Source organism: Corvus cornix, chromosome 12 (assembly GCF_000738735.6).
Source record: "Corvus cornix cornix isolate S_Up_H32 chromosome 12, ASM73873v5, whole genome shotgun sequence".
In the NCBI taxonomy this organism is placed as follows: Eukaryota; Metazoa; Chordata; class Aves; order Passeriformes; family Corvidae; genus Corvus; species Corvus cornix.
The window spans coordinates 19,451,368-19,472,837 of NC_046342.1; the positions used below are offsets into that span (position 1 = coordinate 19,451,368).

The 21,470-nt window shown below is 47.9% G+C and overlaps 1 protein-coding gene across 11 annotated transcripts in view; it reads left to right on the top strand.

Annotated features, from left to right (window-relative positions):
* The window catches only part of ITPR1 (inositol 1,4,5-trisphosphate receptor type 1), a 160,309-nt gene that overhangs the window by 61,335 nt on the left and 77,504 nt on the right, over positions 1 to 21,470 (top strand). For all 11 annotated transcript variants that reach the window (XM_039559038.1, XM_039559036.1, XM_039559037.1 and 8 more), the window contains 20 exons: positions 378 to 519; positions 1,038 to 1,196; positions 1,765 to 1,937; positions 2,188 to 2,307; positions 3,392 to 3,586; positions 5,601 to 5,852; positions 7,299 to 7,440; positions 8,391 to 8,544; positions 9,406 to 9,593; positions 11,158 to 11,296; positions 11,475 to 11,529; positions 11,953 to 12,118; positions 12,217 to 12,387; positions 13,310 to 13,375; positions 14,081 to 14,218; positions 15,728 to 15,853; positions 16,224 to 16,424; positions 18,079 to 18,330; positions 18,865 to 18,990; positions 19,692 to 19,820. In XM_039559038.1, coding sequence (XP_039414972.1) covers positions 378 to 519; positions 1,038 to 1,196; positions 1,765 to 1,937; positions 2,188 to 2,307; positions 3,392 to 3,586; positions 5,601 to 5,852; positions 7,299 to 7,440; positions 8,391 to 8,544; positions 9,406 to 9,593; positions 11,158 to 11,296; positions 11,475 to 11,529; positions 11,953 to 12,118; positions 12,217 to 12,387; positions 13,310 to 13,375; positions 14,081 to 14,218; positions 15,728 to 15,853; positions 16,224 to 16,424; positions 18,079 to 18,330; positions 18,865 to 18,990; positions 19,692 to 19,820 — 3,094 coding nt within the window. The remainder of the gene's footprint in view (positions 1 to 377; positions 520 to 1,037; positions 1,197 to 1,764; positions 1,938 to 2,187; positions 2,308 to 3,391; positions 3,587 to 5,600; positions 5,853 to 7,298; positions 7,441 to 8,390; positions 8,545 to 9,405; positions 9,594 to 11,157; positions 11,297 to 11,474; positions 11,530 to 11,952; positions 12,119 to 12,216; positions 12,388 to 13,309; positions 13,376 to 14,080; positions 14,219 to 15,727; positions 15,854 to 16,223; positions 16,425 to 18,078; positions 18,331 to 18,864; positions 18,991 to 19,691; positions 19,821 to 21,470) is intronic.

Here is a 21,470-nt window from a genome sequence, read left to right on the forward strand (position 1 = left end):
GCTGTGTCACGCCAGGGCCTGTGTGCTTCCACAGCCAGTGCCTTTTATTTGGCTGTGGGAGAGATAATCACCTGATTTATTGTTTGTGGCATTTGAAAGAAATGCCAAATAGATCTTGGCAAGTGTAGGGCTGCCCTAAAGTGATTTTCTTGTCTTGCTGCTGCTCTGGTTTAGCTGTTGGGCAGTGAGGCTGCAGCAATGGGGGAGCATTAGTTCCTAATTTCAAATTCTGTGCAAACCTCTGAGCTTTATCCAGTCTCTAATTGCTGTTAGTTTTTCACTTATCATTTAGAAATCTTTGTAAACTTATCCTCGCACTGCTCTTTTAGCACAGAGAATTTGTATTCTCATGTTAACAACTCCTGGCTTTTCTGTAGATCTGTTACCAAACTGTTGGAGGATTTGGTCTACTTCGTTACTGGTGGAACTAATTCTGGCCAGGACGTACTTGAAGTGGTGTTTTCTAAACCTAACAGAGAACGGCAAAAGCTGATGAGAGAGCAGAATATTCTAAAGCAGGTAGGCTGTGGTTTTCTCTAAGCTCTGCCTATGAGAAGAGCTGTTGGAAAAAAAAACCTGATTATAGAGAACCTGACCAGGCTGGACATGGCTTGGAGCAGCCTGGTCTGGTGGGACATGTCCGTGGCAGAGGGTTGGAATGAGATTTCTTTCACTTTCATGGTGCCTTTCACACTTCCATGGTGCCTTCCAACCCAAGCCATTCTGTGGCTCTGTGAAATTTTGGTCTCAAATTATTGGGACCTGAAGGTCCTTTGAGTTTCCAGCTTTCATCCGGCTCTGGGCAGTGGACTGTAGGCTCACCATGGCTGGAACTAAAAGTTCCACCAGATGGTGTTGAGTAAAGGTGATCAACGTCCTCTGTTGGGGCTGCTCCATGGCCAAGAGCCTTGGTGACTGTAGCATATTTCTGATGTACCTCTTGGAGTACAGAGGCACTGAGCTCTGACACTAATTTGAAGCAGAAGAAGGCAGTGCCTCATGGGGTTGTGTCTGTGGTTTTTTTTACAAATCTGTAGATTTTCAAGCTGTTGCAAGCACCCTTCACGGACAGCGGGGATGGCCCCATGCTGCGGCTGGAGGAGCTGGGGGACCAGCGCCACGCGCCCTTCAGGCACATCTGCAGGCTCTGCTACAGGGTGCTCAGGCACTCCCAGCAGGACTACAGGAAAAATCAGGTTTGTAATGGTCAATGGCACCAACGTGGTTCCTGCACTCAAAGAAAAAAGCTTTGTCCATTAAAGTAAACCCTGCCCTGCTCTGGTTGTACAGTCAGCAAGAGGTTTTGGGATGGCTCAGTTTTATTCTATCTGGCATTTTTCACCTCTGTTGGAGACTATAATGTAATTAGCACTGGTTCTGAGTGGGATTTAAGAAAACAGCAGAATTTCTGACTGTCCCATGCAGGTGAATTGTGAGACTTTGTTCACTCTTGCTGGCTACAGGCGCTGCTGAAAGTTGCCCTGTAAATTAAGGCTGTTCAGGTTTTGTTGCCGTTATTAAAAACAAGGTCCTGTCAGATAAGTATAAATGCCTTGCTGGTGTCTAGCCCAGGAGAGAGGGGAGGGATGGAGGGCTTAGGGATGTCTGTCATTGTTTGCTGTCTTTCACACAAACAATTTGGATCTAACCCAGTTCGCTCCTCGGGATGTTGGCGTTGACAAACGTCGTCCTGTTTTCTGTTATTATTTTTAATTCTGAGGGTTAATTGCACCCCCCCTTCCTCCTTGCCTGTGTGTTTTGAAGGAATACATTGCCAAGCAGTTTGGCTTCATGCAGAAGCAGATTGGCTACGACGTCTTGGCCGAGGACACCATCACAGCCCTGCTCCATAACAACCGCAAGCTCCTGGAGAAGCACATCACAGCTGCTGAGATTGACACCTTTGTGAGTCTCGTGAGGAAAAATAGGGAGCCCAGGTGAGAGCTGCATTTTTGAATATATGATTACCCTTCCCCTTCTGGGAAAAGTCTGTACCTGCCAGCTTGCTCAGGAGGAAGCACAGCCAGTTCACTGTGTTCTGGCACTCGCCCTGCCGTCCCCTCGGGCAGCAAGTCTTGCTGTGCACTGTTCAAGTGGAGTTCTGAATGTTTGCTTCCTGAAATGTAGATTGCTTCAGTCTAGATCTCAACAGTGATTGATACCCTTTTGGCTCATGTTTTCCAACAGGTTTTTGGATTACCTCTCGGATCTGTGCGTTTCCATGAACAAGTCTATTCCCGTGACACAGGAGCTGATTTGTAAAGCCGTGCTGAACCCAGCCAATGCAGACATTCTCATTGAAACCAAGTAAGCTGGTGCCTTTCAAGATGGTTCTCCTGGTGTGAAGCAGAAGGAAGGTGGTTCAAAGCTGAGCATGCTGCTGGCACGTCCTGGGGATTCAGGGAGTTGTGTGGGGTCCTCTTCAAACACACAGAGCTGGGGCTGGGGACAGCAGGTGTCTGCCAGGTGCGTCCTCAGCCCTGCAGGCAGAAATCCTTCAGATCTCTCCCATTCGATCCGAAGCACACAGACTTTGCAGGAAGGTGTGCAGGCTCCTGGTGTGATCCTCCCCCAGCTCTGAGGGAGCTCAGCTGGCAGCAGAGCAAAAGCTGGTCCTGCTCTGCTCACCTTTCCTCCCACTGAGGTGGGATTTGGGGCTCCAGCCCTCCTCTGCCATTGCTGAGGCCTCATAGCAGGCACCAAATCCTGATTGTCTTTGATAAAGGTGGCTTTATTCCATATGTATACTAGGGAATAGATAACCATTATCAAAATACTGCAAAAGGGAAGCAGGTAGGATTTAAAACACAAATGGCTGAGAGTATTCTTGCACATTTAATTGTTGTCATGAGATCATAAAGGCTGTACTTATTTCCACGAGCTCTTAATATTGGTACATCACTTACTTGTCCCTGAGTATTTAATTTGGAGCTTTTTTCAGATGTTGATCTTTTCTTTGCTGGAAGCCTTTTATAGTATCAGCAGCTGATTTATTTCTAGTTACTTCATGACATAAACAGAAGTTCTGATCCATTTGGCATTTATGGGATACAGAATTAATCAATTTTTTAGGTATTTTTCTTTCCCATATCTTTTCCTAGTCTGTTGAATGATCTTTGAACTCTCCTGTAAAGAAGGTTTTGAAAGTCCATTATTATGTGTCTTTAACTTCCTTGTTTCTTTATCTTTTTCACTTGAAAGGAGCTGAAATGTTCATCTTTTTAAGGTTGAATGGAAAGCTTATAATCTAATGCTTTTAATAATACAGCCCAATGGTTTGGTGTAGTAAAATGCTACTGCTGAAAGGGTAAGATACATTTTAGCAAGTGTCTTGCAAGAAATGCGAAGGATGTATGTGTGTCTGGAATGTAACCTCCCCTCCTCCTGGCAGGCTGGTGCTCTCACGATTTGAATTCGAGGAAGTGTCAAGTGGAGAAAACGCCTTGGAGGTTGGAGAGGATGAGGAAGAAGTGTGGTTGTTCTGGAGGGACAGCAACAAGGAGATCCGCAGCAAGAGCATCCGAGAGCTGGCCCAGGACGCCAAGGAGGGGCAGAAGGAGGATCGGGACGTGCTCAGCTACTACAGGTTAACAACAGGCAGCAGAGTTCAGCGTGGGGAGGCCCTGGGTGCACAGGGTGTGCTTTGGGAGGAAAGGTCCTGTTTCATGCACACAACAGCCTTCAGAGAGGGAGGGTGAAGTCTCTCAGAAGTGAGAGCTGAAAGCACGCAGTTACTCGTGCTGAGGAGTCCGGTTATTGACATGAGCCGGTTTAAAATGATTTTAAAGAAGTATTTCAGGCTTCAAGTGTGTTGAATTTCCCCAGCACTTTGTGCTTGTGTTTGTGCTGGGTTTCCTGCTGGTGGCTGTTGGGAGAGCCCGTGCCAGTGACCCCAGGGTTCCCTGTGTTCAGGGGGCACTTGGGAACTGCAGGATTTAGGTGTGTAGATGGCTTTGCTTTTGGTTTGCAAGAAGTCACTGCTGTTCTCTGTGCCTCCTGCTTTCTCCCCAAGCCCGCAGTGGTCCCATAGTTCCCAGCAGCACAAACATGAAGTTGTGTTCGTGCCCCAGGTTGGGTGTGGAGGGTGTGCAGGGCTGCTTTGCACAGCCCAGGCCGTGCTTTGGGCAGGTCTGACACCAGCAATGTTTCCAGATGACTTGACAAGACACCGAGTTCTTGGCATAGTGTAAGGTCAGGTTTCAGCCCAGACCAAATTCCTGTGTCTGGGTTATAAACCCCTGAGAGTCATTTGACAGACTCAATTGTGGCAGCACAGAAAGTACAACTAGATTATTTGTTTTAATAACAATTTTGTTTTGAATTGTCTCTTCCATTGAAATGATTCTTGCAGGAGAATTCCTAATACGTGGTTTTATGTGAGCCTGTTGGAGCTCAGAATGAGACCTCTTAGACACAAGTTTTTTAAATGTATGTGCTTTCAAAACAGGTGTTTTTCTTCAACTTGGCTTTAAATAGAATTGGTAGTGTTAGTTATTACTAGTTAGATATATATATTGGTATAAGAATGGTAGTGTTAATTATTTTTAGTATACGTGATACCTCATAAACATGCTTAAAAGAAGGACTTAGGATATGGTTTGGTCAAATTCCATGAGAAGTACTAAAAGTGAAAGGAGTCTGCTTTCAATTAAATCTTCTTTTCTTTAGGAAGCCTCACACTTGACAGTACTGAGCAGCAGCCCGTGAACACTGCTGAGTGTTGGGCACGGGCTTTATGGCTAAAGGTGAATTATCAGCCTCTTGGTTGTGCATAAGTGAGGTGCCAGTGATCAGCTCATGGACTGAAAAGCTTAGGAATGAAGTGCAGTTTTTCTCTACCAGTTCTCTCACTGAAGAGAGCAGAACTCAGTAGTTGTTTCCTCAGGTACCTGATTTTTAATGACTGGACCCATCTGTCTTGTTGCCTCAGGGAAAAGTGTGGCTTCAGCATCTGTAAGAAGTGTTTGGCCTTACATGGTATTTAGGCTGAGTTGCCTTGAGTGTTGTTTGCATTCTGCTGTAGCTTTCATAAAAAGCATTAATTATTGTTCCCTGGGAAGGTGGGCAGGCCCTGGCACAGGGTGCCCAGAGCAGCTGTGGCTGCCCCTGGATCCCTGGCAGTGTCCAAGGCCAGGCTGGACACTGGGGCTTGGAGCAGCCTGGGACAGTGGGAGGTGTCCCTGCCCGTGGCAGGGGTGGAACTGGGTCACCTTTCAGGTCCCTTCCAGCCCAAACTATTCAGTGATTCTATGATATTTAATCAGCGATTCTATTTTATTTATTCTATGCTGTTTAAGTTATTCTGTTGTTCCACTGTTTGCTAGTGTTTGAGGAGTACTTTATTCTTTCCACAGTAAGGATGAGCTCTATTACTGGATAATATAATATTATTTCTATTAATGCATAGGAGTATATCAGTATACATACTTCATAGTGTATATATATATATAAAGTATACTTTATATGTACTTGTAATGCTTTGTATCTAATATATAAAGTATAGTACATATATTTATCTATGCTTTATGCTACACGGGAAATTAAACCATAAACTTCAAGCTCACCTAAATGAAAGCATATTGTTTTCTTCTATTTTGAAGATACCAGCTGAACCTCTTTGCTCGAATGTGCCTTGACCGCCAGTACTTGGCCATCAACGAGATCTCTGGGCAGCTGGACGTGGACCTGATCCTGCGCTGCATGGCCGACGAGAACCTGCCCTACGACCTGCGTGCCTCCTTCTGCCGCCTCATGCTGCACATGCACGTGGACAGGGACCCCCAGGAGCAGGTGACCCCCGTCAAATACGCCCGCCTCTGGTCCGAGATCCCCTCCGAGATCGCCATCGACGAGTGAGTGCTGCGCTGGGGGGGTTGGGGCAGCACCAGCTCGCTCCCAAATTCGTGCGTTGTTTTTATGCAGTTGTTGTTTGTAGATAAATCAAACACTGCATCATGTGTTCCTGAGAGTTAAATAAGCTCTCTGTGCGGGTGGGGTGAGCTCTGGGTAAGCTCAGGGCTCACCGTGGGACCGTGGAGTGACCTGGATCTGGGCAGGAGGGAGGGGTTGCATCTCTTCCCCTGGCTCGTTTGGTTAGAGGAGAACCATAGAATTGTTAAGCTGGGAAGAGCCCTTCGAGCTCAAGTCCAACATCCACCACTGAGCCATGTCCCCACATGCCACATCCACAACCCTTCAGGGATGGTGGTTCCAGCGCTGCCCTGGGCCCCCTATTCCAGGGTTTAGCCACTGTTTCAGTGAAGATATTTTCACTAAAATCTCTCTAAACCTCCCCAGCTTGAGGCCATGTCCTCTGAGTATGGTCCCCTCAGGGCAGGTTGTCCTTATGGGAGCTCACACCACCAGCAGCAACAAGGGGGAAGATGCTCAAACAAGGACATGTTCCTTAACTTGCAGTGGAAAATCCTCTGGCACAGTGCTGAAAAACCTGCACAAAACCATGCTGGAGCAGGCACCTGGTTTCTTGATCACTTGTATTAAGTCTTTATAATTAATAATTTCAAATTGATAGTACTCAACTGTTCAGAGCTCAGTTTTTTCAGTTGGAGAAAATGAACCCCTGAAATTGATGCTATGTGTTAGGAATTTAAGTCTTGTCAATGTTAATACTGGTGTTCAGTGGTTTCTTGTTATTTCCCTCCTTGCTAGCCTCGTTTTCTCTGCTGAGAGAGATGCAGTAGATAATAAATCAAATTTAAAGGCCAAAATATAAAACCAAACAGTTTCAGCTCTGGCAGAGGCTCACCAGTGATAAGTGATCAAACAGGAAGGAAAAGTATTTCATGGGAGGTGGTGGGATTGTACTTCTCAAAGTCACTGTGCACATACTGAGAAAAAACCCTAGAATTTATATTAAAAATTGATATCTGCTTTGCATATATATTGGTGTTTTATTTGGAGGAGAAATACCATCCCCACTCAGCCTCTCCTGGCCACCCATTCTCCTCAGTGCTGCACATCGCTTGTCATTCTTTCCACTCAAACACTGAGGGTTGCTTTTTCTGTTTTTTGGGACAAAATTATCTTTTTTTTGTTTTCCTCAGACATTTTAAAATAGTACCTAATGAGCATATGGGACAAAACAACAAAAGCCAGGAAATTCTGGTGTCAGTGTCCTGACTCCCTCGTTTGGATAAATTATTTACCAGCCTTTAGCTTTTCTTAGATTTTGACAAACCAATGAAAAATTGTACTGGGGGGAAAAGAGCCCTGTGTATTTGCATGCTAAGTTTTGTTTTGTTTTCTTTTTTGTTTTGTTCTTTTTTTCCCCTCTTCAGCTATGATAGCAGTGGAACTTCCAAAGATGAAATTAAGGAGAGATTTGCACAAACAATGGAATTTGTAGAGGAATATTTAAGAGATGTGGTGTGTCAGAGGTTCCCTTTCTCTGATAAAGAGAAAAATAAACTCACTTTTGAGGTAGTTATCCAGTTCTGATTTTATCCTTTCCTTTTCTTTTATGGAATGTTGGTTATTTTTTCACCAGGTAGTTTGGCAAATAATTAGTGAGTGTAATTAGTGGGTGCTGAGCCTCAGCTGGCTCCTTTTTCCTCGTGCAAGTAACCCCACTGAAGTCTGTGAGTTTGAAATGATGGTTCTTGAAATACAATTAACGAATGTGAGTTTATGTCTGAGGTTTGCAGCAGCCTTGTTTACTCTCTGTGCTCTCAGTGCTATTGCAAAGCCAGGCTTTACTGGAATAAAGATCTCAAAAATTGAACACTGTCTGCACGCACAGAGAGTCTCCAGAGCTTAAAGTGATGTTCACCAAGAGAAAAAGTGTCCTGTGACTTACTGGCCTGTTAAAATAGTCTGGGCAAATAAAATGTAGCAAATCCGTGCAAAAAATAACCATTAATTTAAGAAAAGATGTGATACTCTGTAAAAAATGCAGTTGAGGTAATACACTTCATGTGAGAGGGCTACATTAAATATTTGCCCTATATGTGATATTTTTATGTGGATCTTTATGGGGTGGACTTGTGGGGAAACTTTACAACTTGGAAGTTACAAAGCTCAGCTTTATATGCGATATCTTTTTTGTAAGACAATGATAAAAATTCTCTGTGCCTTCCCTCTAGTCTTGCCCTGTCTTACCTGTTTTATGATGAGACAAATAGAGTCTGGTTTTGTAGCTATAGAATATCAGTTGCAGAGACAGACATTAACTGCAAGCATTGCAGTATTTGTAGGCAAGTATAAAACTTTCTGACGTGATGTAGGACTAGACAGTCTTGCAGAATTCCCAGATATTATGGTAAAATAATGACCCTCAGCCAGGTTCTTGATCTTGTCACTGTGTTAAGACAACTTGACTGTGATAGCAAAATGTTTAGTATTAATCAGGCTTTTTATTGTTATTTTGGTAGGTTGTTAACTTAGCCAGAAATCTGATATATTTTGGTTTCTACAACTTCTGTGACCTCCTCAGACTAACCAAAATCCTCCTTGCTATATTAGACTGTGTGCACATCACTACCATCTTCCCTATTACCAAGATGGCAAAAGGCGAGGAAAGTAAAGGTAAGGCTGGAAGGTGTAGGACAGAAAGTTCTTGGGTGGTTCTAGTTCATCTCAAAGTATCAGTGTGGGGTGGAACAATGAAGTCACACAACATCCTGAGCTGGAAGGGACCCACAGGATCATCCAGTGCAGCTCCTGACTGTGCACAGACACCCCAACAGCCCCACCCTGGGCATCCCTGGCAGCGCTGTCCCAACGCTCCTGGAGCTCTGGCAGCCTCGGGGCCGTGCCCATTCCCTGGGGAGCCTGGGCAGTGCCCAGCACCCTCTGGGGGAAGAACCTTTCCCTGATCTCAGCCTGAGCCTGCCCTGGCCCAGCTCCAGCTGCTCTGTGGGTGCTGTCCCTGCTCACAGAGAGCAGAGATCAAAGCTGCCCCTCGGGAGGAGCTGCAGCCCCTGGGGAGGTCCAACCTCAGTCTCCTCTGCCCCATCTGAACAGACCAAGTGATCTCAGCTGCTCCTCATATCACTTCTCCTCTAGCCCCTTCTCCATCTTTGTAGCCTCCTTTGGGTGCTCACTAACATCTTCAGATCTTTCTTAGATTTTGGCCACCACAACTGCCTCCAGGACTGGCGGTGAGGCCTCCCCAGTGTGGAGCAGAGTGGGACAGTTCCCTCCCTCTTTCCCTCCCTGTCCAGTGATGCAGTGCTTGGAAATCTCCTTTCTGTCCATGGCCTGGTTGTAAAGCTGAGTAGTGCCTGTGATGGGAGAGGGCAGGGGGCTTCTCCAAGTACTGCCCCTGTCCCCAGGGTGTGGATGTGTAGTGTTGAGACAGTTTCTCTCTGTAGGATGTGGCCAGCCCGTGCCCTGTTAACTCAGTCCCATTCCAGCACCCTAACCCTGGCTGTTTCCTCTCTGAAGGGAGCAATGTGATGAGGTCAATCCACGGCGTGGGGGAGCTGATGACCCAGGTGGTGCTCAGGGGCGGGGGGTTCCTGCCCATGACGCCGCTGGCAGCTGCCCCTGAGGGGAACGTCAAGCAGAGCGAGCCAGAGAAGGAGGACATCCTGGTCATGGACACCAAGCTCAAGATCATCGAGATACTCCAGGTACCAGCAGTGCAGATTGATGCAGCATTTTGTGCTGTCTCCAAGCATTAATTGTGTCCTGCTGCCTTTTCATGTGTTTCTCACTCTCAAACTGGGAAAGCATTGCAAGGGTGACCTTGTCAGGCACTTGATTCCCAACTTGTTCGTGACAATATCGTGCCACTACTGAAAAGAATTTACCAGAAAAGAGCTTGCAGGAGACATTTGCATATTTAGCAGTGATTTGTGAGTATCTGACTTGAAGCAGAGCTGTCCTTTCCCCCACTGTTGTCTTACTAGGCTCTGTGAGTCTGCAGGGCCATCTGAAGTGCCCCAAGGAATGAGGAGATCTCAAGACTCCTCTTTGCAGAGCCATCAGCCTGACATGTATTTTCAGTGTGCACAGTCAGCCTCTCTCTCTTCCATCCCTGTTTGGTTTTCTCACTTGCTCACCCCAAAGTCTTTGGGACACACACGTTTTTTCCTAATTATTGACTCAGAATTATTATGCTGAAATGCATCTTCCCCCTCTGGGTGTAGGAGTCCTTCTTCTGCTCAGTAGCTTCACCAGCGAGGTCCTGGGGGTCAGAATGCTGCCAGAGCCTGGTGGGCGAAGGCAGGAGAGCAGCAGGAGAGCCATGGTGTTCCTTCCCTGTGCCCCATGGGAGGCTGTGCCCTTCCCTCGGCAGCAGATGCAGCACAGGGGAGGCTCCATTCCTTCCTTGCACCATTGCTAATTTTAGTTCAAGCCAGAGCTTTTCTCATGGCCTGGCATGTGCAGGGGGATATTTCAGTGTGCCAGGATTCCCTGTTACCAGGGGCTATTCAAACTGGCATTAAGCATTTTCCCCGAAAGCTGCAAAGTGTTCTTGGCATTGTAGCTCCTTACGAGGAAGACCATGGAGAAGGTGGTCTCTGCTAGGCTGGAGGTTTCCCTGGCAGCAGCTGGTCCAGCCCAGCTGAGGTGGTAACTTGCATGGCACAGCCTGGCTCCTGGCAGCTCGTGTCCTGCTCCTGTGTCCTCATGCCATGGGAGAACAGAAGCACGTGCTCAGGAGGGAGCTGGAAATGCTGCTTTCCCTTCCTGGGGGATGGGGTGAGGATGCCAGCATCACACAGTAATGAGGCACCAAAACTCTGCCAACATTTTTTGCTTGTAAGTATTTATTATGTATGGTGTATCATGCTCGTTGAAATACCTGGAAAATATTACTGAATTCTGGGGATTCTTAAGGCAACATTTGTGTATCTTAGAAAGATGGAATCCCAGAATGGTTTGGATTGGAAAGGACCTTAAAGCCCATCCAGTGCTACCCCTGCCATGGCAGGGACACCTCCCACTGTCCCAGGCTGCTCCAAGCCCCAATGTCCAGCCTGGCCTTGGACACTGCCAGGGATCCAGGGGCAGCCCCAGCTGCTCTGGGCACCCTGTGCCAGGGCCTGGCACCCTGGGTAACTTTTCCAAGTTAAATCCACATCTCTACTTAGTTGATGCTGCACGTTGGTAGCTCTGCTTTGTGTGAGGTGTAGATGTGCTGGAAATACACAAATTATTTCAACATTTTTCCTACTTCTGTGTCATCAGTTTATTCTGAACGTGCGGTTGGACTACAGGATCTCCTGCCTGCTTTGTATATTTAAACACGAATTTGATGAAAGCAATGCCCAGATGTCTGAATCCCCCACTGGAAGCAGTAGTCAAGAAATGCCAGCTAATGTACCAGGTGGGTTATTTTGCAAGGAAGGAGGTTGTGTGGCTTAGGGAAGACTCTGGAATCTTCAAGGGGCTAATGGGGATGATTGTTTCAGGTCCCAGCTTGCCATTTGAAATGTTTTTAGGCCAGAAAAACGTCTTTAATGCCCCTCTCTGACCTCATGTGTTTGTCTTGTTTATTTTCCCAGGAGCCCTGGACTTTGAACATATTGAAGAACAAGCTGAGGGGATCTTTGGTGGAAGGAAAGTATCTCTTCACAGGTGCTAATCGAGGGGGAGTCCCCAGGCTGGAGGGCTCCCAAGGAGTGGGGTCTCCAGTTCAAAGTGAGGTGGGGACTGGGAAAAGCTTGGAAACAGCTGCTACAGTTACCCAGGCTTCATTTTTCTAAAATGGCTTTGATGCAGCTCAAAGTAGTGTCCATTTGGATCAAAAACCACAGACAAGGTTCTTCAGCCAGAAGGATCATCAGGGGAGGGCCCTGTGGTGTGGGTGAAAGCCAAGGTGCAGGTTTAGTGCATCTCAGCTCAATGCTGCAATAAAACCTCAGTACAATTTCCCTCCTTATTTAAAAGTAAGAAAAAAGGTTTTCTGCCACTGCCAAGTGGACTCAGAACCTGCTGGGGCACTCAGTCTAATGTGCTGGTTAACTCCTGCTGTGTTTCCAGTGAGGAGAACACCCCTCTGGATTTGGATGATCACGGGGGCAGGACTTTTCTCCGGGTTCTGCTGCATTTAACGATGCACGATTACCCTCCCCTGGTGTCTGGGGCACTGCAGCTGCTCTTCAGGCACTTCAGCCAGAGACAAGAAGTCCTTCAGGCTTTCAAGCAGGTATGTGTGTGTTTGGAGAGAGTTATTCCTCATCTGAATGTATTTATGGCAGCTGAGCCCAGCCCTGTGTGCAACTTAATGTCTTGCCTCTCTGTAAGGTTCAACTGCTTGTTACCAGCCAAGATGTTGACAACTACAAGCAGATCAAACAAGATTTGGACCAGCTGAGGTCAATAGTAGAGAAATCTGAGCTCTGGGTGTACAAAGGCCAAGGTCCTGATGAGGCCATGGACAGTGTGCCAGGTGAAAACGAGCACAAGAAGAAAGAGGTAATTGGGTTGTGTTTGTGTGGATTTGGGTGGGTGTTTGGAGGGTGTAGCTGCTTTCAGAACTGTGACAAGGCCCATCTTCCCAGCACACTGCTTAGGTGAGGTTCTCTCTACTGCATTCAGGTTGAGGCAGGAATTAGAGGAGAACTTGAGCCAGCTGATGCCCAGTAGCAGCCACTGAGGTGTCGCCTTTAGGGTCTAACAGGCTGGTTTGGGTTTGCTCTGGCTCCCCAGCTGTGTCCTTTCAGTACTGACCGATGGCATGGGATTTGTGCAGACAAAAGTACCTCAAGTAAGGTAAGGGCAGAGCTGTGAACTGCTCAGGTGATGCATTTTGAGTCATGGCACTGGATTAAATGACAGCAGAGAACTGTGCTTTATCTGTACCTGGTAACGTAGGATTTCCACAACATGCACATCTGGCTTAGAACTCCTTGAGCATCTTCACTTCCATATAATTTGCAGTCAAATAGGAAAGACTGGATGAGGGGATGCAAGAAGCAGCCCCTGCTTTAGGAACATTTATTGTCGGAAGTAAATACAAGTAATGTACTTGTTGCTTTTCTTGTACACACTGCTGTAAGGAATCTCTTGGTTTTTGTGCAGTGACAGTTTAATAACAACAGAGAGGGAGAGAAAGTAAGGGGTTTTTTTGAGGGGAGACTTGATTAGAGACAGAATGTGACAGGCAAAGGACAGGAGGTTGCTGTCTCTGAAATCATCCCACCCTCACCTTATTTTGTGTTCTAGAGGTCAATGTGACTTGACAGGATAATTGTATGTATTTTTCTGAGGCTGTCAGAGAGCTGGAGGATGACAATCCTTCCCAGGAGGAGAGCGGGCGCTATCCTAGAACGGTAATTTTAGCCTTCATGTAGACAGTAGTATAAGCTACTAATAAATTGTCTGATTTTATCCTCAGGAAGGTCACAGCAAGTCTCAAAAGCCTGAAAGTACTAGCAGCTACAACTACCGGGTAGTAAAAGAGGTAAAACTTTGCTTCTTGATAGTTCACTGGAAGTGTAAATGAGTAACAGAGCTCTGGAGAGCTGCAGTCAGAGGGAGGCACCCAGGAAAGTCTGAGTCACTCTGCCATTGTGGAAACTATTTGCTGAGTAATAACAAATCCCAACTTGAATGAGAAGCCAGGACAGAATAAGCACAACGCGTGTATTTTCCTTAGGAATGGATTAGTGAGAAATGTGACTTTGCTGCTGTTTCAATGGTAACACAATGTTTTTATTGTTAAGGACTGCAAAGGCAGTAAGCAAGGGGAGAAGCCATTTAATTTGCCCTGTCCTGAGTACCTTGCACTCAAACCCACTGTGTTGTTGAAATTTAACGTAGAAAATACCAGATCAAGAACATGCTGTGGTGCTGGTGTGGTGTGAGCTGGAGGTGTGTCTGTGGCTTTGCTGTGGAGCCTGATGTTGGGTTCACTTGACATGGCTGAGTTCTGCAGGAGCGTAGAATCTCAGAATTGTAGAGTATCCTGAGGTGGAAGGGACCCACAAGGATCATCCAAGTCCAGCAGCCCTAGTCAGATGCCACGGATGGAGCCTGGGCCACTGGAGGTGCTGCCTGGAGCCGCTCTGCTCCGTGCAGATGAGTTGGTCCCTGGTGCTGCTCTGGGACCTGGCGTTCTCTGGAAGAAAAGCCAGAGTTGGGGCTCTAAGGCCAGTCTCTCCTGCAGATCCTGCTGCGGCTCAGCAAGCTCTGCGTGCAGGAGGGGGCCTCGGTGAGGAAGAGCAGGAAGCAGCAGCAGCGACTCCTGAGGAACATGGGAGCCCACGCCGTGGTGCTGGAGCTGCTGCAGATCCCTTACGAGAAGGTGAGGCTTTGTGTTGAGTTGACAGGCTTTTCATACCTCTTCTGAATCTTCCTGAACCTCTTCCCTGTACACTGGATGCACAGAGGCCGGTTTGTGTAGCCTCACAGTCTGTAAAATAGCCACACTCAGAAATAATGAGCTCAGACAAACTCTGTTTATTTGAAGTCTTTGAATATACAGGTCTGTACTATTGCCTGAAGAAATGTTCGTGCATCATAGTTGAGAATTAAGGCTCAACTCTGAGCTTTTCATGGGTGGCAGGTGCTGCCTTGAGGTTAAGCAAGGTGGAAGAAAGCCCCTTGTCACTGCTGTGAGGCAGCTGCATGACCATCCTGGGACCACCGAGGGAAGAGAGGGGACCTGGTCCCCTGGGGATTTATCAGCAGTAGATACAGACCCTTCCCCCAGTTGATAGAGCCCTAAACTCCCCCTGAGAAGTGAATAAATACCAACTGGCTCTCCAGCTGAGGTCTACTGCTCCTAATTAGCCATATCAGTGCCAACACTTGCCAGCTGTGCAGGTTGGAGCCCACTGGGCCTGGGTTGTGCCTGGTGAGCCTCCAGAGCACCAGGTTGTGCTGACACAGCACACCCCGAGGCCATCAGGTTGGCTGCTCATTAGTCACAGGCGACAGGTATTTATCAGTGCAGAGCTGAGGCACCTCTTCACATTTTCCTGGTCACTCTGCTGTCCTCTGTTCCAAACTCGACAGGTTTCTGAGGACCAGTAATTCTACACAGTAGCTTTGATTAATGTTAATTCTTGTGGTTTCTTGCGTCACATTTTGCTAAAAAATCAGCAGCAAAAACACCCTTCAGCACCTTCTCATCACCCTTCTGTCCCCTGCGTGTGAATGTGCATGGGACAGGCCGTGTGGAAGGGGTTTCACCCTTGGAAATACGTGAAATTCCTTAAAAATAAAAACAGACAGTAATTTTCCAAAGTGCGGCTTCTGCCATCAGCGGGTTGGGAATCCACGCTGACGTCAGAGGAAGGGCACCAGTTCCTCAGCAGTGCTTGGAAGGGTGCAAGGAGTGTGGAGGTTCCAGTAAACACAGATTGGGCTGAGCTGGTGCAACAGCAACTTTCCATCGCTGCCTTGCCATGAGCTTTCCCGGTCCGTGGCTGCCGGAAGGCGCTGCAGTGGAACGTGGCAGCTTTCCTGGGTAGCCCCGAGGTGATGATGTGTGGTTTGGCCAGCGGGCTGGGATGTTCAGAAGCGTAGAAGTGACTAAAGCACGTTGCTGGCAGGCCTGGCTGTGGAATAGGCACTTTTAGAGAATAAACTACTGTAATTTCTATTACGGGCTTTATTTTTGATGCTCTTTGGAAGCGTGGAGCTGGCCCAGCTCATCCCAAACGTCTGTGAACTGGGTGGAGGTTTATTTTCCTTCGGGGTGTGAGGGACGTGACAGTTCCCTTGCTGGAGCTGTGGCTCGTCCTGCGCTCACCTCAGCGTGAACCTTTGGATTCCTTTTAACCCCCTCTTCTTTGTCGTGCAATCCCAGGCCGAAGACACGAGGATGCAGGAGATAATGAAGCTTGCACATGAGTTTCTGCAGAACTTCTGTGCTGGGAACCAACAGAACCAGGCCTTGCTGCACAAGCACATAAACCTGTTCCTTAACCCAGGGGTAAGAATAACCTCAGGCCATGGTTTATTTTTTCATTCTAGCGAGAGAAGGGACTGGATTGTCCTTGGTGAGGCCTCTGGGGCTGTTCTGTTGCAAGATTGGTTGAAGAGGTCACATTTTGTTTTCATTCTAAAGCCTCAAAAGTTGGCGAGATGTTTGTTTAGGGCTGTTCCAGTGTAGAAAGTTCAAGAGGCTGAAGTGGAGTGAAAAATAGGCTGAGCTAGGAGCAGTGGTGTTGAAAGCTGAGGTCCTCAGTGAAGTTCCCTCCAGCCCTGCGCCTGCAGGAGTGTTGGCTTTACCCTGACCTCAGCGGGGATGTGGTGGGTTGTCGATTTTCTGATTTTTCCCTTCCTTTCATCCCCTCTGTCAGATCCTGGAAGCAGTGACAATGCAGCACATTTTCATGAACAACTTCCAGCTCTGCAGCGAGATCAACGAGCGCGTGGTGCAGCACTTCGTCCACTGCATCGAGACGCACGGCAGGAACGTTCAGTACATCAAGTTCCTGCAGACCATCGTCAAGGCAGAGGGGAAATTCATTAAGAAATGCCAAGATATGGTAATGGCTGAGGTGAGAGCTGCAGAGATTTGCAGGGTCTGAACAGAAGTTTGCACATAGCAGTTGGTGAACATGACAAATTGATCCTCTCGCTTCGGGGACTGCCAAGAAGCTGACAGCTCTCACCGTGCAAAAAGAGCATTGCAGCTCCCAGGAAGCTCAGGCTTTTTGTGACCAAAAGCTCTCTGAGCTCTTGACTCACAGGTGTAACGAGGGGTTGGTTATTAATGGCAGGAGTTACTTCCCAGGCCTGTATGCAGCAGCGTGTAGGTGGGGTTATGAAGCAAGGGGGCCTTTCTCTAGAAAAATTGGCTTGAAGAGAAGTCGTTTAATGTGAAGATCACTAAAACAAAAGGAGAATTTCACCATGATAGCATTTTGATGGGATTTTTTTAATGAAATCATAGAACCACCATAGAATCACCTCCCACTGTCCCAGGCTGCTCCAAGCCCCGTCCAGCCTGGCCTTGGGCACTTCCAGGGATGGGGCAGCCCCAGCTTCTCTGGGCACCCAGTCCAGGCCCTCACCACCCATATTTTTCCTGCTATCTGAACCTACTCTCAATTTGAAGCCATTCCCCCTTGTCCTGTCTCTACAAGCCCTTGCAGATAGTCCTGGCAAGATGTGCTTATCCAGCTGTTCAGGTGCTGAAGGGGGAAAAGATGAGGATTGGCTTTAGGTGCGTGGCTGATGGGAAATTGGGGTGTCGGGATAAAAGGGAGAGGTAAGAAGGGTGAATGAATGCCTTTAAGTGGGACATTGGATGGGATCTGTTTGGCCGATTTGCACATCTGATGGGATGTTTTGGCCTCCTCAGCAGGGGGAGCCCCAGGATCAGATTTGTCAAATCTGGCTTTTGAGCGTCAGTCCTGATAGATGGACCGAAAATCTTCCATATTTTGTTGTTCAGCTCAAAGCCAGCTCCATGAGCTTCTCAACACATATTTGAGTGTGAGATGCTCAGCAAGGGGCTTCCCCAGGGTCAGCAGCTGCTCTGGGGGTTTTCTTCTGCATTTTATCCTGCTGTTTTTCCTAAACTCTGCAGGAGGACAGCCCTGGCTCCCTCCAACTGTGTGTTCAGCAGTGCCCAGTCTGGACCAGGGCTCTGTTTGCTCGATCTCTTTCCCTTCCTGGAGTTCCAGGAGGTCTGAGCTGCTCTGAAATCGTGTCCAGTCAGGTGTCAAATGTGAGGCTGATGGAAATCTTCAGTGTGTGACTTAACATGTCACTCCCTGGCCTTGGAAAACAGCTGGTGCTTGTTGGGAAGGGCGGAAGGAGTGAGCCCTGCAGTCCTCCCATCCACTGTGCCCCGGGCAGCTCTCCACCAGCACAGGGCTGGCCACAGCTGCATTAGAAAGTCACCCGAGGTGACATACGTGAAATGGAAAGGCACAATGGAAAGCCACAAACTTCCTGGCACAGCTTCTGGCTAAGCAGGCAGCTGGACTGGCTTTGAACTTCTTCAGCAGTTCAGAAGTGGTCAGTTAATTCTCCAGGAGGAAATGTCCTGTGTCCGTGAGGGCAACCCAGGAGCAGTGCCCAGCTGCCCTGAGGGGCTGAGGAGCAGCAGTGGGGCTGTGCAGAGGGACAGCCCCCAAAGAGGGGGACACTGTGGGGGGACCCCAGGCTTTGCTCTGCTGATGGAATGTTTTCCTTGCCCTGTAGCTGGTGAACGCAGGGGAAGATGTGCTGGTGTTCTACAACGACAGAGCCTCCTTCCAGACCCTGGTGCAGATGATGAGGTCGGAGAGGGACCGGATGGACGAGAACAGCCCCCTGATGTACCACATCCACTTGGTAGAGCTGCTGGCCGTGTGCACAGAGGGCAAAAACGTCTACACAGAAATCAAGTGCAACTCCCTCCTCCCTCTGGATGACATTGTTAGGGTGGTGACCCACGAGGATTGCATTCCTGAGGTGAGGGCTGGTGGGAGAACTGAGCTGTTCCTATTTGAAATGTGCTGGGTTTGGGTGAGAGAGGATTGATATTGCTGAGTCTGGCCTGGGAAGGGGGGTGGTGCAGGTGGGCAGTGAGCTGGGAAACTGGAGGAGTCCTTCCCTGCTGCTGCTGCTGGCACCCCCAGTCAACCTGGACAGTCAAGTTAAATCCTTTTATACTTACCCCTTACCCTGAAAGTGGGAATGTGATGCTGTACTCGGTTATTTTATAGGGTTCTTGAGGCAGAGAGGTTTATGGATGTGCTGCTAACCTTGAACAGATGGTTCTGCAGAACTGGAAATTATTATTATGCTGACGTTTTGTCTGCAGTAATCCTGGTGGTTTTTTATTGGATGGTGTCTTGCTATTCATGGCATTAAATTTCATCAGTGTTTAAGTAAAAGGAAGAAGTAGAATTCCAAATTATTTATGTAGCAGTTTTAATGTGACTTTGTTTGTTCATGCCACCATTCAGGTTTTTATTCTTTATTAATTATTTTTTCCTCTTTTAGGTCAAAATAGCATACATCAACTTCTTGAATCACTGCTATGTGGACACAGAAGTAGAAATGAAAGAGATTTACACCAGTAACCACATGTGGAAGCTGTTTGAGAACTTCCTGGTTGACATCTGTAGGGTAATGTATCTGCATCAAGGAACTGAATTCAGAAAGCTTAAAAACCTCTTTAATCCAGAACAGTAAGGATAAGACATGCCAGTGCATCAAGGCAATAAGTACCCTGATTACTCTGTTCCTGCAAATATGTGCCTCCTTTTCCTTATGCCTGTGGATTTCATTAGTCATATTCCATGGAACACATTAATATTTTCCTTTTTAAAAGAAAAAAAACAAGCCCAAACCAAAGCTCAGTGAAGCTCCACACCCTGCTCCTTTGTCCAGTGCCTTTTCTGTCCTGCCACCTGGCCTGCTTTTTCTGGCCAGGATCACTGAGCTCCTTCCTGAGCAGCACTCAGCGTTTTTTGGCAGGTCAGGACAGATTGTTTTCCAGGCTTGCCGTTTATTTGGCCATATGGCTTTTTGCCTGGGATTCCAAGTATTTCCCCATACGAAAGCATTACACCTCAGTCCTTCCTATCCTCCTCTTGCTTTCCTCCAAGACACTGTGGTTTTTTCCCCTCCCCCCAGCCGTGCTCTGTGCCAGCACATCAAACCAGGAACAGCTCTGGCTTTGCTCTGGCACATGCTGGAAATGCAGAGCCCCAGTGCCATCGGTGTCATTGAAGTGCTGGGACCAGGACAAGGTGAAATGAGGAGCTCCAGCCTCACTCAGCTGCCTTGGTGAGCTGCTCCTGACCCTGCTCTGGTTTGTGCTGCAGGCCTGCAACAACACCAGTGACAGGAAGCACGCGGACTCCATCCTGGAGAAGTACGTGACCGAGATCGTCATGAGCATCGTCACCACCTTCTTCAGCTCGCCCTTCTCTGACCAGAGCACCACCCTGCAGGTGGGGACATGCACAGACACACAGCAGGGAAAGCACTGCCAAGGCAGTTGTGTTCATTCTGCTTCGGTGCCATCTACCAGTGCCAAGGAAACACACCTTGTAATGGGGGAGCAAATACGTCGCTGCTCTTGGTGACCAGAGCAGTCTTTCTGCTGTAGAAATGGAAAGATTTGTAGATCACAGTACAAATGTTCTTCTAGAAAAGCTCAGGTGTCACATTAATTCATCAGTGGATTCAACTCTGCGCTACCACCAAGGTCTTTTGGAGAAGAGTTCTTGTGTGTCATAGAATCCCAGAATGGTTTGGGTTGGATGGGACCTTAAAGCCCATCTCATCCACCCCCGTGCCATGGGCATCACAGAGAGAGCAAGGGTGATTGATTAATGAAAGCATATTTTATAGAAAGATTCTAGTTTCCCTTTAAAAAAAAGAAAGGATCCAGAACAAAAATCCAGAAGCTCTCATGCGTCTCACTGAGCAGGTTTTTGCCTTGTTCAAAAGTTGGGGAAATGTGAAGGAGGAGCTTGGAACACTTGTGAAGGGGAGAAGGCAGAGATGTGTACAGCAGAACAGCAGTGTCAGGATGCACCCTAATATCTGTGTTTGCACAGAGATAACACAGTTCTTTATTAATAAGTAACTTCTGGGAGGGTGTGGTGGAGCAGTCAGGTGCCTGGCAGCTCTGGCAGGAGGTTGAGAGGGGCATTTGTTGAAACTTGATGCAACCTGGTGGTGCCAAAGGCAGATGTTTGCCGTGCAATCTCCAGGTGTCAAAGCTCATCCAGTCCTACCCCTGTCTCTGACCTCACATGAGTCTGAGCAGTGCAGCAGCTGATTTGCTCCTCAGGTGACTTCAGTTGCTATTGCTCATCACCTTCTGTGCTCATCAAAGAAGTGAGAAATGGAGACTGTGGCCTTGTCCCCAGGGCTCTGCCCTCCCCTCTGTGCCGTGTACCTGGGCTGCCTCGCTCAGGGTTGTCATCTCTGAGATGCAGCATTTGAGCACACATCTTGCCATCCTATTTTAGCCATCTGTTAATGTTATATCAGCAGTTTTTCTTTAGTTTCTCAATCTCCCCCTCTGTCTAGCAGGATGAAGTCACTTGGTTCACCTCTTTTCCCATCTCAGTTGATAGATCTGCCTTGTCCTAGATTCATCTTTACATCTCCAAGTTAAAAGCAGTTTCTCTCCCTTTTCCTGCCTGTCAATACCCTTGTCTATACCCAGGGATTCTCCCCCTGAGGAGCACAGCCTGTGGGACCCCCTGCCTGGTGTCCATCCCTGCTCCAGGTGGGATTTCCTCCCCCCTGAGGTGCTGCAGGTGGGCTGATGTCTGTAGGTGAGGAATGTGGCTGCTCTGCTCTGGGTTCAGTCCCTCCCTGCCCTTCCTGCTGCACCTCCTGCTCCCGTCCCTTCCCCTGCCAGCCTCCTCTTGCCTCCTGCTCCTTCATGTCAGGGCTTGTGTGACTGAAACTGTTCCTGCCCTGAGTCAGGCCCAGCCTTGTTGGTTCAGGGAACACCTTGTCCATCTATCATGTGGCTCAGATCGTATAAAATTAGGAGGACACGAATCTCTTGGCAAAGGACAGCTGCCCGCAGCTCCTCTTTAACAAACATTGTGCAGCCTGTTTGCCTCCCAAGGCTGCTG